This window comes from Carcharhinus amblyrhynchos, chromosome 15 (genome assembly GCF_965287045.1).
Source record: "Carcharhinus amblyrhynchos chromosome 15, sCarAmb.v2.hapA, whole genome shotgun sequence".
NCBI lineage: Eukaryota > Metazoa > Chordata > Chondrichthyes > Carcharhiniformes > Carcharhinidae > Carcharhinus > Carcharhinus amblyrhynchos.
Window position 1 is genome coordinate 16,071,306 of NC_137338.1, and position 16,450 is coordinate 16,087,755.

The 16,450-nt window shown below is 43.1% G+C and overlaps 1 protein-coding gene across 1 annotated transcript in view; it reads left to right on the plus strand.

Annotated features, from left to right (window-relative positions):
- Positions 1-16,450, plus strand: part of LOC145353096 (immunoglobulin-like domain-containing receptor 1) — a 42,814-nt gene that overhangs the window by 11,296 nt on the left and 15,068 nt on the right. The window contains exon 2 of the mRNA XM_080203460.1: positions 9,996-10,166. Within this exon, the coding sequence (XP_080059586.1) occupies positions 9,996-10,166 (171 nt within the window). The remainder of the gene's footprint in view (positions 1-9,995; positions 10,167-16,450) is intronic.

Consider the following 16,450-nt stretch of genomic DNA (forward strand, 5'->3'; position numbering starts at 1 on the left):
CAAAATTGCCCACTTCATCACTAAGGCTGCTGCATGTGCAACTTACTGGGTGTACTGCTGTAACCCTCCAAGTTTACACAAATAACCCTTTTCATCTCAGCTTCTACATCAATGGAAGCAGAACGTCATGAAGACACCGTTGATTCCAAGTCTCACCATTTTGCATTGTTTCTTGGTCATAATCTTGCAATACATAGCATCGTGGGCGTATTATCAGTTTTAGTTCCCCTTCAGGGCACTTGGGGATGTTCAATAAAAAATGCAGCTTTACCAGCATGTTCAACACCTTGAGAATACCTACCTGTAACATTTTAAATGGAGCGTAAGGGATAGTACCACTCAATCTTCATTTACATATAATTGCAACAACCTTTTAATGTAGCAAAATGTCCAAAAATGCCTCATAGTGCAAATCAACAGCAAGCTAAATAAGTACATTTCGGGAGCGACTAAAAGCTTGTCCAAAGATGATGGATTTAAGGGGTTGTAGTGGTGTTGTAAAGCTGTAGAGACAAACAAATAAATTCATACCATGACACCGATAGAACTAATGGTGGAGCAAGGAAAATGGGGGTGGGGCAATGTAAGAGTCTAGAGGTGGAGGGACACTGAATTCTCAGGATTGTATGGCTAGAGAGGGATATAGTGGTAACCCCTGAAGGAATGAGAGGTTAAAATTGCCCACTCCACCACCATGGCAACATGACTGCAGTATATCCAGTTTACTGGGTGTACTACTTTAACTCACCAAGCTTCAAGCTTACTCAATTGACCCTTCTCATCTCCTCAACTTCTACATCAATAGGAGCAGAACTTCATGAGAACCCCCCCATCAATTCCAAATAATGCCTTTTGTGTTGGGACGATTAGGAAGCTTGCTTTCAATGTTGAGCTATTCCAGGGTACCACAGCAAATTGTAAAAGCCCTACTGCCACCCTGGTTTGATTCTGAGGACTGGGTAATATAAAGACATCAGATTTGGGGTCTGGAACCATCCTCCTCATACTTAGACCCAATATAGTTTGGTGATCTGAGTAGGTGATTTAGGATAGCAGATTTTTGGTTAAACTCAAATTGAAGAACGGAAGACTAGCTGGAAGAGTATTTAAATAGTTAAATCTGGAGGTGGCAAAAACCCTATTCTCTGGATATTTCCACGAGACAAACATTTTTTTTTGAGGGTTCATTGACCCACCTTGTTCTAACAAAAGTCAGTTCAACAAAGAATGCTCCAGTAGAACTGTACAGAAATTAGTATGCCATATTAAACTTTCTGAATACCTGTCTTCCCTCTGTGTGTTCCGGTTTCCTCCCACAGTTCGAAAGAAGTGCTGGTTAGGTGCATTTGGCCATGCTAAATTCTTCCTTAGTGTACCCGAACCTGGGGATTTTCAAAGTAATTTCATTGCAGTGTTAATGTAAGTCTACTTGTGACACCAATGAATAATCTAATCTTCTTTTTCTTTGTATTTGCAATGGATGGGACTTTGTATTGAATCATGCATTTTGTTGTTTGTGAAATCTGAAAATTTCCCATTAAAGAATGAAAATTAAACATCACGTTGTCTTGCCAATAGACCTTCAGAGAATTAAGGGTGCAGAATAAACAAGCTGAAGTAAGCACTCTGTGGACAGTAGCTATGTGAAACCATACTGTTACAATAGAAAGATTGAAGTGTTTTAGTTATTTTAAAGGCACGGGACTCATGTTTCCAAATCAAACTCTGTTCTCTTTTGTCTTGGCTGCAACAGAGCTTTCTGTTTCAAGGGTTTTTGCAGTTTGTGTGCCAATCTCTTTCTTCGGCCATTTAACATGGATGCTTCTCTCAGATGCCTGTTATATTGAAGTATCAAAGTAAATGTCAATTTTTCAAATACTTGAAGCCTGATTTGAAATCTGTACAGAAATACATGGTGTCATTGACAAACACTGAGGACTGGGAATGTTAGATTACTTTCAGTTTTGCTCTCTCTCCCTATTTCCAAGCACTACTAACCTTAGCACCCTCACTGCCAGCCTGGCTTGAAGCTGAGGAGTGACCAGTATAAATGTTTCAGATCTGTGGTCTGAAGCCATCCTAATCATATTGGAGTCATTTTTAAATCCCAGTGTCAAAAGGTGACCTTAACAGGATCTTTGGAGTGAAGACACTCAAGCGTAGGCCCTGTGACCTCCATGATCTTGTTCTCGAATTACATTTGTTTCTCTTGTCGCTCCTAAGTAAGGTTTTTCCAAATTTTTAAAATGTAGATTAGTGCATTTCTATTGTTTTCTGACTAATCCACTGGTTAAATTGCTTCACAGTTAGCATCCCAATTGTTATGTTAGTGGTCGAGCCATTTAATTTTTCAGTCTTGTTTGTTTGGAGCTTGCCAAAGATTGTCATATTTCATGCTGTTACTTAGCAGCAATCCTGAAATATAAAACCGCCTCAAGCGTTTATTGTTGGTAATTGTTAACTAGCTGTGTGGCCAGCAATAATGATGTGGTGAGTTGTGCAATAACCAGTTGTTGCATTCTTATCTGAGTTTCATTTGAAACACAGTTTTTGTTAACCCTTTAAGGGCAGCAGACTAAATCATCTGCAGCATTTACTATTTTTTTAAAAATCCATTTATGCTGTAATTTTGAAAGAAGTTGAGAGGTTCAAGTTTTTAGGTGTCCAAATCACCACCAACCTGTTCTGGTCCTCCCCCTGCCCCCTGCCCCCCACCCCATGCTGACACTATAGTAAAGAGAGCCAACCAACCCTCTTCTTTCTCAGAAGACTAAAGAAATTTGGCATGTCAGCTACGACTCTCACCAACTTTTACAGATGCACCGTAGAAAGCATTTTTTCTGGTGTATCACAGCTTGATATGGCTCTTGCTCTGTCCAAGACTGCAAGAAAATGCAAAGGATTGTGAGTGAAACCCAGTCCATCATGCAAACAAACCTCCCATCAACTGACTCTGTCTACACTTCCCTCTGCCTCAGAAAAGCAGCCAACATAATTGAGGACCCCATGCATCCTGGATATTCTCTCATCCACCTTTGGGAAAAAGATACCAAAGTCTGAGGTCACTTATCAACTGACACACAAACAGCTTCTTCCCTGCTGCTGTCAGACTTTTGAATGGACCTACCTTGCATTAAGTTGATCTTTCTCCAAACCCTAGCTATGGCTGTAACGCTACATTCTGCACTCTCTCCTTTCCTTGTCCCCTATGTACTCTATGAACAGTATGCTATGTCTGTGTAACGTTCACTTTTCACTGTACGCTAATATATGTGACAATAATAGATCAAATCTAAATATCTTGTACAAAATGCAGTTCCTAACCTTCATAACATTGATTTATGACATGGAACATGTATTGTCTAGCATCGAGGAATGACAGAAGCAAACTCAAGTCAGTATGTTTTTGGATTTTTAGGCACCCCTTTCCCACACCTGCCAAAGAAATGGTGCATCAAGGAATTAAGTAGAGTCTGGATTTTCTTCATTGAATTGGCTGCTGCTGCCTGCTCAGTTGGCACGTTTTTGGCAGTTTGTGAGGCCTTGCCATTGGCAGACGAGGGCATCACAAATATGCAGAAGTCAAGCCCTGGCATCATTTTACCATGCAGCCTCATGACCCCAAGCACATGCCAGGTATGCCATAGAAATTTGGCAGAAGTTGGCCAAGAAGGGAAAATGCTTAATTTTCATAGAGTAGAATCTTTACAATGCAGCAGGAGGCTATTCAGCCCTTTGAGTCTGCATTGACCATAATCCCACTCAGGCCCTATTCCTGTAACCCAACATATTTACCCTGTTAATCTCCTGACACTACAGTCATTAAGCACGGCGAATCAACCTAACCTGCACATCTTTGGAATGTGGGAGGAAACCCATGCAGACACTGGGAGAATGTGCAAATTTCTTTTTTCATGATCCATAAAGAGTCCTGCCCTGGGCTTCCTCCCATTCCCTTAATTGTGAATACTTCCCAGGCACCTGCAATATATTTATAGCTGACTGTGGGGTAATCTACTGGCGGCCAAAATCTCAGCTTGCCAGCTATTGGTTCTGGTGAAGATCAAGAAAATGACCCAGACCACATTCCATCACTGCCCCTATCCAGAACCCATGCCTTGAGTTAACATCGGAGTTCCAATCTAATTGCTGCATTCTATTTCGATATTTTTATACTTGGTATTACTTTAAAGCAAAAATATTAAAAGGCTATCATGTTTCCTTTTTATTTAAAGAAAAACGACTTAGTTATAAACTAAGTTTCAACAGTGGTTTGTTTCAGGACATTTCATTGTCTATAATTCACCTCCTCAAATTTGAATAGATTCCCCTCTTCACCCATAAAATCCCAGCTTTTGAAACACTCCTTTTTCTCATTACAGGAATATACAAGACTTTGTACCCTGTGATAGGCCTGCTTAATTACTGACTGGCACTGGAACAGTTCTGAAATGATTTCCGAAAAGCTCAACAATTTTCAATTTATTTTTGTAGTTTTTTTTAACTCATTTAAATGACCCCCTTACGCACATTGAATACACTTATTCCTGCTAAAGTCATTGAACTGTAATATTTCTATAACTGAGTTGGTCAAACGTGTATTCATAAGAGTGATAAATAAGTAGCAATGATATGATTAACCTCCATACTCATCGGTGCACTTGGCTTTTCTCTCACGTATCGATATGCTAGTTTCCCAACAATAAAATGCAGGTTTACATCTGATACTAAAATAGAGTAAATAATCAAAAATAACTGCAGTCAAGGGGTGCCTGATTAAAGCTGCAAACAAATCAAGGTGTTCAGATAACAGTAACCACAGGAGGTCAAAGCCTCATCATTGATTAAATGTTTGAGCTTTGAAGTGTTTGCCTTGTGATACACTGTTTAATACATTTCTGCATTTGTGATTTAGTTTGTTGTTGATGTGCTAGTTTCAGAAGAAGCCAAGTTACACTCAGCTGCTAAATTGGAAAGTTTCCTGCTTCAATTTTGCCATCTGTAAAGTTAATTTATTAGTCACAAGTAAGGCTTACAATTAACACTGCAATGAAGGTACTGTGAAAATCCCCTAGTCACCACCTGTTCGGTACACTGAGGGTCAATTTATCATGGCCAATTCACCTAACCTGCACATCTTTTGCACTGTGGGAGGAAACTGGAGCACCCGGAGGAAACCTGTGCAGACATGGGGAGAATGTGCAAACTCCACATAGACAGTGACCCAAGCTAGGAATTGAACCCGGGTCTCTGGCGCTGTGAGGCAGCAGTGCTAACCACTGTGCCACCCCATCTAGAACACCTGGCTATGCCTGTTGGTTCAGTTTTACTGAGGCTGCAAAATGCTATTCCATAGTATCAGAGTTTTAGTGATTCTAGGAACTGGTAAAGGTGAAATATGGCAGCGTTGTTGTGGGGGGAAAGAGAGGCTGCTCCCAGATACTTCTACTGCAGGTTATGTCAAGTGCTATTTTCGATTTTGATTTGATTTATTGTTGTCACATGTATTAACATACAGTGGAAAGTATTGTTTCTTACATGCTATACAGACAAAGCATACTGCTCATAGAGAAGAGTGCAGAATGTAGTGTTACAGTAATAGCTAAGGTGTAAAGAGAGATCAACTTTATGCAAGGTATGTCCATTCAAAAGACTGACAGCAGCAGGGAAGCAGCTATTCTTTAGTTGGTTGGTACGTGATCTCAGACTTTTGTATCTTTTTCCCAACAGAAGAAGGTGGAAGAGGGGATGCGTGGGGTCCTTAATTATGCTGGCTGCTTTGCCAAAGCAGCAGGAAGTGCAGACAGAGTCAACGGATGGGAGGCTGGTTTGCATGATGGATTGGGCTACATTCATGACCTTCTGTAATTCCTTGCAGTCTGGGGAGAGCAGGAGCCATACCAAGCTGTGATACAACCTGAAAGAATGCTTTCTATGGTGCATCTGTAGAAGTTGGTGAGAGTCGTAGCTGACGTGCCAAATTTCCATAGTCTTCTGAGAAAGTAGAAGTGTTGGTGGGCTTTCTTAACAATAGCATCAGCATGTGTCTGCGTGGGTTTCCTCCGGGTGCGCTGGTTTCCTCCCACAGTCCAAAGATGTATGGGTTAGGTGGATTGGCCATTCTTAAAAAAACTGCCCCTTAGTGCAGGGGGATTAGCTAGGGTAAATGCATGGGGTTATGGGGAGAGGGCCTAGGTGGGATTGTGGTCTGTGCAGACTTGATGGGCTGAATGACCTCCTTCCGCACTGTAGGATTCTATGAAAAGCAATTCACTGAAGCCACCTTAGAGAATGCTTACCTGAAGATCAGAGGCTGAATGCCCGTGACTGCTGAAGTGTTCCCAACAGGAAGGATTGTCGAGTAGTGTTCATTCATCCATTGTCCTAGCGTCTGCATGGTCTCACCAATGTACCATGCCTTGGGACGTGTCCATCTCTAACCGTACCACCGTGTCATTCCACATGAGGGATACACAGCCACTGGCAGCATCATTGTCACCCTGTTCTGTGGTTGCAGGTTCAGTTGCAGAAGTTGTGAGTTTAGTGACCACCTTCTCGATGAAACCTCATTACTGAATGTACTGCTGAGTTCAGGACAGGCTGTAGTGTTCCCAAAAACCCTAGGTGGATAATGCCTCCTATGGAGAGCTCGTTCCTTTCCCCCTCCTGCAATAGCTCATTTTCTCTAGTGTCTGCTCATTCTCCAGCTGATGGTGCAGTACAAGGAGGGTGTATCAACAGCCCCATGGCTGGGAACATGTCATCCACTCAGAAACTTTCCAGAAGCACACAACTCCTTCCAAAATTCCTAACTTCGCACGGTTTCCGCAATAACCCAGTTCTTCCAGTCAAAAGGGGCAGCACGGTGGCATAGTGATTATCACTGCTGCCTCACAGTGCCAGGGACCCGGGTTCGATTCCCGGCTTGGGTCACTGCCTGTGTGGAGTTTATACGTTCTCCCTGTGTCTGCGTGGGTTTCCTCCGGGTGCCCCGGTTTCCTCCCACGGTCCAAAGATGTGTTGGGTTAGGTGGATTGGCCATGCTAAAAAAAACTGCCCCTTAATGCTGAGGGATTAGCTAGGGTAAATGCATGGGGTTATGGGGATAGGGCCTAGGTGGGATTGTGGTCAGTGCAGACTTGATGGGCTGAATGACCTCCTTCTGCACTGTAGGATTCTATGAAAAGCAATTCATTGGCAAGTCTGATGGCAATGCCATCGAATAGGTGGAGAGTCCCATGCAGTTGCTCGTGTGTATGTTTAAGAGATAACCATAAGCAAGGCAGTGAAGTAAGATATCAAATCAACTTTAGATGCTGACTTTCTCATAATCTGCCCATTCTGAATACCTGGGTATCACCTACTGGATCCTCCTCAACCCTGGAACACCTAGATAACAAAGAAACCTATGCCAGACTCTATTTATTGACTACAGCTCAGCCTTCAACACTATTATTCCCACGAAACTCATCTCCAAACTGTGGCATGGGCCTCAGCACCTCTCTCTGTGGTTGGATCCTGAACTTCCTAACTCTCAGACCACAATCAGTAAGGATAGGTAACAGCGCTTCCTTCATGATCTTCCTTAACACTGGTGCCGCACAAGCCTGTGTTCTCAGCCCCCTACTATGTTCCTTGAACACCTATGATGTGCAGCCAAATTTTCCCCCGACTCGATTTTCAAGTTTGCTGACAACACCACTGTAGTGGGTCAGATCTCAAACAATGACGAGACAGAGTACAGGAATGAGATAGAGAATCTGGTGAACTGGTTCAGCAACAATAATCTCTCCCTCAATGTCAACAAAACGAAGGAGATTGTCATTGACTTCAACAAGTGTAAAGAAGACCATGCCCCTGTCTACACCAATGGGGACGTAGTAGAAAGGGTCGAGAGCTTCAAGTTTTTAGGTATTCAGATGATTGCTGTATTAATGTAAGTCTACTTGTGCCAGTAAATAAGTAAAAATATTTCGTTCTGATCTGCAGCCTGGATTTCTTATCTTTCCTGGGGAAAAATGCTAACTAATGCCCCTTTCACCTCCTTTCTTGCTTTCTCTTATAATTTGTCACTCTTAATGACACAAGTGACTACATTGAGCTATGCGTGAACGCCCTTGCTGGCATTTCCAATGTTATTTTTGGACTTTCTTTACCTTGGGCTGTGACTAAAAATTGCTTTTAGTCCTGTGGGACTGATCATCTTGGTGTTCACTCTTCAGTTATTAAATGAATCCTATTTATTCTGGGGGGGAGAAATATTTATTTAATATTTATCTGATCCAAATTCTACCTGGTGCATTCTAAAGGGGGCTTACTTTTCTCTTTTGTGAGCCATTAGTACACCTTGTAGTTGCTTTACTCCCTTTACAAGATTGACCTTGTGAAAGTAGTCCCATTGAACTATATATAAATATATTGTGATTAATTCCAGTTGCAATTATTTGCCTCAGGGAGGCAGTGGCATAGTTGTATTGTCACTAGGCTAGTAACTCAGAGGCCAGTCAGAATAATGCCCTGGGGATCTGGGTTTGAATTCTACCATAGCAGATGATGAAATTTGAATTCAATAAAAATCTGGAATTAAAAGTCAAACGATGACAATGAAACCATTGTTGTAAAAACCCAGCTGGCTTACTAATGTCCTTTTAGGGAAGGAAATATGCCATCCCTACCTGGTCTGGCCTACATGTGATTCCAGACCAACAGCAACGTAGCTAACTCTTAGATGCCCTGAAGGGAATGGGCAATAAGTGCTGGCCAAGCCAGTGACAGCCACATCTCATGAATGGATATTATTTAAAATGGGGCACAGATTTGAAGTGATTGGCATCATGAAAGAGAACTTTTCCATTGTAAGCAGTTGTGGTTGGAACGCACTGCCTCATTAGTACACTAGAGCCAACAAGTGGAATTGGATTAAACATACAAGTACAAACTTGGCAGAGATTGTACTTTTTTAACCTTTAAACTACAGAATTCCTGGCATATCCTCTCTAGAAAATAGTTTTAAATACTTCTCTGTGCAATCATATACTTTGACAGGAATTCTAAATTTTGCTAATATGTCATTCATTGAATGGGCTTCACAGCAAAAGATAATTATAAAGATAAGCACTTAGCTAATTGAGGACTTTCCACTCTCTGCTCCCCCCTTTTTATTCTCCCATTTATTTCTCTCTCTCTTTGCCTAATGACATTCATAATCATCACTCATGCCAGTGGCAAAGGGATTTACGTATCTTGCACAGTGGATGCCACACAGACAGCTGCTTCATGGGTTGCTTTCTTATCTCCAGCCTATTGGGAGATGATGGTTTGTTTACAGACCACCTTCTTTTGAGAATCTGTATGAACCATTTCATTTAAGATGAGCAGCATCTGATTTTGTAGACGATTGCCAAGTAACCCTGACAATTCAAAATTGGACAAAAGAGGCTGGCCTTCCTAATTTTTTTTTCACAAGCAAGTTAGTAAATGGAATTGTGCATTATATATACATTTTAGGAACAAAATCTAAACACTCCAGCTCCCATCTCAATATTATATCCATAAGCGGTGTCTTAGTAAAACTAGGACTGACTAGAGATATAGTGATGTTAACACCTCCAGAATAATCCCGGCAATGGGGATTTCTCAAGTATTTTCCCAATCAAAAATCTGTGGGGTCCTTTCACCTGAACTGTTTGTCCTATTTCTTCACACTCTGCAGCAGATCTGAACTACTGTTTGTGAACCACTGAATGATGGGCAGTCTGGGACTAGCACTCCAATATTCAGTGGTAAAATAGCATTGCTCTGAAGATGTACTCATGGGCTTGCCTCACTAGCAGAAACATTGCTTACAGGTTGTTAACGAGAAGATTAATATTAATTATGATGTTAAAATCGTGCTTTCTACCCGATGGAATGATTTTAATGTGCTTCAGTTCGAATCAAAGATATTTTACTCTTCCCGTGGCTGTCCTGTTGACTACTTGTATTTTTTCTTTCAGCCTGCCTTGCATTGTTGGTGACAGTGCCGCAGACCCAGCGTACGACAATGCTTTTTTCTTCCATTGCTCTAAGATGTGACTATTCCACATCCTCTCAGTCTCAGGATGTCGTTGTCACCTGGCGTTTCAAGTCTTTTTGCAAAGATCCCATAATGGAATATTATTCTTCATGTAAGTGTTACCATGGAACATTTCCACTGCCTCTAACTAATCTGTGAAATAATCTTCAGCAACTTTTTATGTTTAATAAGTTTTGAAATTGGCAAATTGAGGGTTTTTTTTAAACACTGAATAAAAGGTGATAACTGGAAATTTTATAATCACTTTGTGACAAGTATTGAAATTAGATCCCGCTGCTATGTAGCATACTGGCACTTAGCAAACACATGCTAAATGCTCATAAGAACATAAGAACATAAGAAATAGGAGCAGGAGTAGGCCATCTAGCCCTTCGAGCCTGCCCCGCCATTCAATAAGATCATGGCTGATCTGTCATGGCTCAGTTCCACTTTCCCGCCCTCTCCCCATAACCCTTAATCCCCTCTCTTATCAAGAACCCATCAACCCGCTTCTTAAAAATATTTAGCGAGGCAGCCTCCACCACTTCAACAGGCAGAGAATTCCAGAGATTCACCACCCTTTGAGTGAAGAAGTTCCTCCTCAACTCCGTTCTAAACCGCCCCCCCTTTATCTTGAGGCTGTGCCCCCTAGTCCTACTGTCTTTTTTGAGCGGGAAGAGTCTCTCCACCTCTATCCTATCCATCCCATTCATCATCTTATACGTCTCAATGAGATCTCCCCTCATTCTTCTAAACTCTAACGAGTACAAGCCTAGTTTATTCAGCCTCTCCTCATAGCTCAACCCCCTCAACTCCGGTATCAGCCTAGTAAACCTCCTCTGCACTCCCTCCAAGGCCAAAATATCCTTGCGCAGGTGCGGCGCCCAAAACTGCACACAGTACTCCAGCTGCGGCCTCACCAATGCCCTATACAGCTGCAGCAAGACCTCCCTACTTTTATATTCAATCCCCCTCGCTATGAAGGCCAGCATCCCATTCGCCTTCCTGACCACCTGCTGCACCTGCAAGCTGGGTTTTTGCGACTCATGCACAAGGACCCCGAGGTCCCTCTGCACCGTCGCCTGCTGCAGTTTTTCGCCAAGTAAGTAATAGTCCTTCCTACCATTCTTCCTACCAAAGTGGACCACCTCACACTTGCCAACATTAAATTCCATTTGCCATTTCCTGGCCCATTCGCCCAGCCTATCTAGATCCTTCTGCAGACTCTCCACACCCTCCGCACAATTTGCCTTTCCCCCAATCTTGGTGTCATCAGCAAATTTCGACACCCTACACTCGGTTCCCTCCTCCAGATCATCTATATAAATGGTAAATAGCTGAGGCCCCAGCACCGACCCCTGGGGCACCCCACTAGTCACCAACCGCCAATCCGAATAGCACCCATTGACCCCCACTCTCTGCCTCCTATTTGACAACCAGTCCTCTATCCACGCTAACACCCTACCCCCAATTCCATGTCCCCTGACCTTCTGCAACAACCTCTTGTGAGGTACCTTGTCAAACGCCTTCTGAAAATCCAGAAAGACCACATCCACCGGCTCTCCTCTATCCACTGCCCTAGACACATCCTCATAGAACTCCAGTAAATTTGTCAGACACGACTTCCCTTTAATGAAACCGTGTTGCGTCTGCCCTATCAAGCAATTCCCTTCAAGATGCCTCGCAATTTCCTCCTTAATGACGGATTCTAACATTTTACCTACCACAGACGTTAAACTAAACGGCCTATAATTCCCCACCTTTTGCCTGGCACCCTTCTTAAACAACGGCGTAACATTAGCCGTTTTCCAATCTTCCGGCACTTCCCCGGAATCCAGCGACGTCTGGAAAATAACCACCAAGGCATCCACTATAACCTCCGCCATTTCTTTCAGAACCCTCGGATGCATTCCATCCGGTCCTGGGGACTTGTCCACAATCAGCCCCTCCAGTCTGTCGAGCACCACCTCTCTAGTAACAGTAATGTCATTAAGACCCTCCAGTCCTACCACCTTTCCATAATTTCAGAAGAACTGATATAAGACTTTATTCCCCTTCTCTCAGCAAATGTTGTTTGCTGCTGGATGCACCTACAGCCTCTTGATACCTTGTGTAAGTGGCCATTCTTCATGTGTGAGCCCAGACAGTGAGTTTTGTAAACCAAATGGATAAAAAAAAGTCCAAAATAAAATTTAAAAATGCTCAAAATACTCACTATATCTGTGAACAGAGAAAACAAAGCTAACATTAGCAGGTTGATGAACTTCCATGAGTGCACTAATTGTTGAACTCTAAGGTGTTTTGAACTGGTCACCTGAGAGGAAGAAAGGGGTTGAATGGCTGGTCCCATGTTGCCGTTACACAAGGTATTACTAAATCTGTGCAAGAGCATTGTCATGTACTAGCATCCTAAATATGGCATTATTACACAGCTTATACAATTCTTTTTATTTGGATCAAATGCCATTTGTCCTTGTATTCTTGCAAAGTGACTATCAAAGAAACCAGCTTCCACTTGGGGCAGCACAGTGGCACAATGGTTAGCACTGCTGCCTCACAGTGCCAGGGACCCGGGTTTGATTCCCAGCTTGGGTTACTATCTGTGTGAAGTTTGTACATTCCCCTAGTGTCTGTGTGGGTTTCCTCCGGGTGCTCCGGTTTCCTTCCACTGTCCGAAAGACGTGCTGGTTAGGTGCATTGGCCCGAACAGGTGCCGGAGTGGGGCATCTAGAGGATTTTCACAGTAACTTCATTGCATAAACGTAAGCCTACTTGTGACTAATAAACGAACTTTTAAAAATCTTTAAAAAGAGACCCCTCCCTCATTGGGTGAAAAGAAAAACTAGCCATCTGTAGTAAATGTTCAGCTGTGCAACAGCGCCATCTGATGTGAAAATCTGGAAACACAGCACAAACCTGTACCTGTTCAATAGCACCATGTGATTCTATTATTCCAGTGCTTCATAATAATAAGAACATAAGAAATAGGAGCAGGAGTAGGCCACCTAGCCCTTCGAGCCTGCCCCGCCATTCAATAAGATCATGGCGGATCTGTCGCTGCTCAGTTCCACCTTCCCGCCCTCTCCCCATAACCCTTAATCCCCTCTCTTATCAAAAACCCATCAACCCGCGTCTTAAAAATATTTAGCGAGGCAGCCTCCACCACTTCAACGGGCAGAGAATTCCAGAGATTCACCACCCTTTGAGTGAAGAAGTTCCTCCTCAACTCCGTTCTAAACCACACCCCCTTTATCTTGAGGCTGTGCCCCCTAGTCCTACTGTCTTTTTTGAGCGGGAAGAGTCTCTCCACCTCTATCCTATCCATCCCATTCATCATCTTATACGTCTCAATGAGATCTCCCCTCATTCTTCTAAACTCTAACGAGTACAAGCCGAGTTTATTCAGCCTCTCCTCATAGCTCAACCCCCTCAACTCCGAGATCAGCCTAGTAAACCTCCTCTGCACTCCCTCCAAGGCCAAAATATCTTTGCGCAGGTGCGGCGCCCAAAACTGCACACAGTACTCCAGCTGCGGCCTCACCAATGCCCTATACAGCTGCAGCAAGACCTCCCTACTTTTATATTCAATCCCCCTCGCTATGAAGGCCAGCATCCCATTCGCCTTCCTGACCACCTGCTGCACCTGCAAGCTGGGTTTTTGCAACTCATGCACAAGGACCCCGAGGTCCCTCTGCACCGTCGCCTGCTGCAGTTTTTCGCCACGTAAGTAATAGTCCTTCCTACCATTCTTCCTACCAAAGTGGACCACCTCACACTTGCCAACATTAAATTCCATTTGCCATTTCCTGGCCCATTCGCCCAGCCTATCTAGATCCTTCTGCAGACTCTCCACACCCTCCGCACAATTTGCCGTTCCCCCAATCTTGGTGTCATCAGCAAATTTCGACACCCTACACTCGGTTCCCTCCTCCAGATCATCTATATAAATGGTAAATAGCTGAGGCCCCAGTACCGACCCCTGGGGCACTCCACTAGTCACCAACCGCCAATCCGAATAGCACCCGTTGACCCCCACTCTCTGCCTCCTATTTGACAACCAGTCCTCTATCCACGCTAACACCCTACCCCCAACTCCATGTCCCTCGACCTTCTGCAATAACCTCTTGTGAGGTACTTTGTCAAACGCCTTCTGAAAATCCAGAAAGACCACATCCACCGGCTCTCCTCTATCCACTGCCCTAGACACATCCTCATAGAACTCCAGTAAATTTGTCAGACACGACTTCCCTTTAATGAAATCATGCTGCGTCTGCTATATCAAGCAATTCCCTTCAAGATGCCTCGCAATTTCCTCCTTAATGACAGATTCTAACATTTTACCTACCACAGACGTTAAACTAACCAGCCTATAATTCCCCACCTTTTGCCTGGCACCCTTCTTAAACAACAGCGTAACATTAGCCGTTTTCCAATCTTCCGGCACTTCCCCAGAATCCAGCGACGTCTGGAAAATAATCACCAAGGCATCCACTATCACCTCCGCCATTTCTTTCAGAACCCTCAGATGCATTCCATCCGGTCCTGGGGACTTGTCCACAATCAGCCCCTCCAGTCTGTCGAGCACCGCCTCTCTAGTAACAGTAATGTCGTTAAGACCCTCCAGTCCTACCACCTTTCCATCACTAACACCCGGCAAATTATTCACGTCCTCCTCCGTGAAGACAGAAACAAGAAAGTTATTCAATACCTGAGCCATATCCCCATCCCCTACCACTAGGTCCCCTTTCTCATCCTCTAAAGGACCAACGTTCACCCTAGCCAGCCTCTTCCTTTTTATATATTTATAAAAACTCTTGCTATCCTTTTTTATATTAAGCGCTAGCCCAGCTTCATAGTTTCTCCTTTCTAAAGTGTTGCTATTTATCATTGCAAGTTTATATACATATAAAATTTGTACCTTGCACTTCTTCTAGTCATTTTACAGCTCAGTGGTTAGTAATGAGAATAACATTGAATATGGACAAAGTTCAGTCATAGAATCCTGTAGTGCAGAAAGAGGCCATTTGGCCCATCAAGTCTGCACCAACTGCAATCCCACTGAGGCCCAATCCACAACCCTAAGCATTTAGCCTAGCTAATCCCCTTGACATTAATGGATAATTTAGCATGGCCAATCCAACTAACCCACACATCTTTGGACTGAGGGGGGAAACTGGAGCACCCAGAGGAAACCCACGCAGACACGGGGAGAATGTGCAAACTGCACACCAACAATGACCCAAGCTGGGAATTGAACTCAGGTCCCTGGTGCTGTGACGCAGCAGTGCTAACCACTGTGCCACTGTGCCACCCCTTCCAGCAGCCCTACTTTTATATCCAATTGCTTTTAAAAGTAAATCTGCTTTTAATTTGTAGATATTATTTCATGATCAAAATTGTTGTTTTTACCAAACAAAAATGAAACTGGAAATGTAGAACTCTGTTCTGAATATTGGACAAGGGTGATTATTACAGATTCACTATAATCCGGCAAGACCTGTTTGTCAGTTTGACATATTTGGCAACATTCTCATCTGAATCAAAGGTCCTGCTCAAGTTTCACTCCTAATTTTAACGTGGTTCAGACTGACACTCCGGTACTGAACTCAAGGGAATTCTTCATTGTTGAGATGTCACGTTTAATGAAACTAAGCTTGTTCCAGGGGTACAAGTTGGTATTTAAGGTTAGATGATACTATGTGGTGAAAGGCTGAGAATTCTCCCAGGGTCCTGCCCAATATGTCCCGTTCAACACGGTGAAAAGCTATTGTGTAGTGTCGGTGTGGGGAAATGGCTGCTATGGTAGACTACATAATAAATGCATTGTCAATTTTCTTTTGTAAATTTATTTGTGAGGTCGTTTGGGACATTTGGAATCTTGATGGGATGCTATGTAAATGCAAATTGGTGAATCGATTTGTCCATCTTTTGGATGGCTTAGTATTTCGTTCTCATCTAAAGAGCTCTACTGTAGGCTCTCCATATGACAGCCATAGTTTAATTCTAAAATGGCAACTGATTGTTAAAAAAAATCACTTTGCTAGCTGATGGAATCTGAATCACAAGTTTTACATAACTTCAATCAGGAGAAACAGGAGTGTCTGTGAGTGCATACAAAATAAAACATACTGGACCACCTCCAATGCACAGAGGGAGTCTAGAACAAGTGTGGTCAGAGGAGGGAAGTGCCCCAGTACGCTACATTCAAAGCATTATATAAGCTCAAGTTGTTGCTGTTTATAAATTGGGCACAAAAGGGCAGGGATACAATTGAACAAGAACACACAGATATAATCTGTATCGATTTTAAATCTTCGGAAAATGCATTAAACAGGAAATTCTAGTGATCTTAAAGCACTGAGCACACAACCATCTCTCAGTAACCTTTGTACTAAG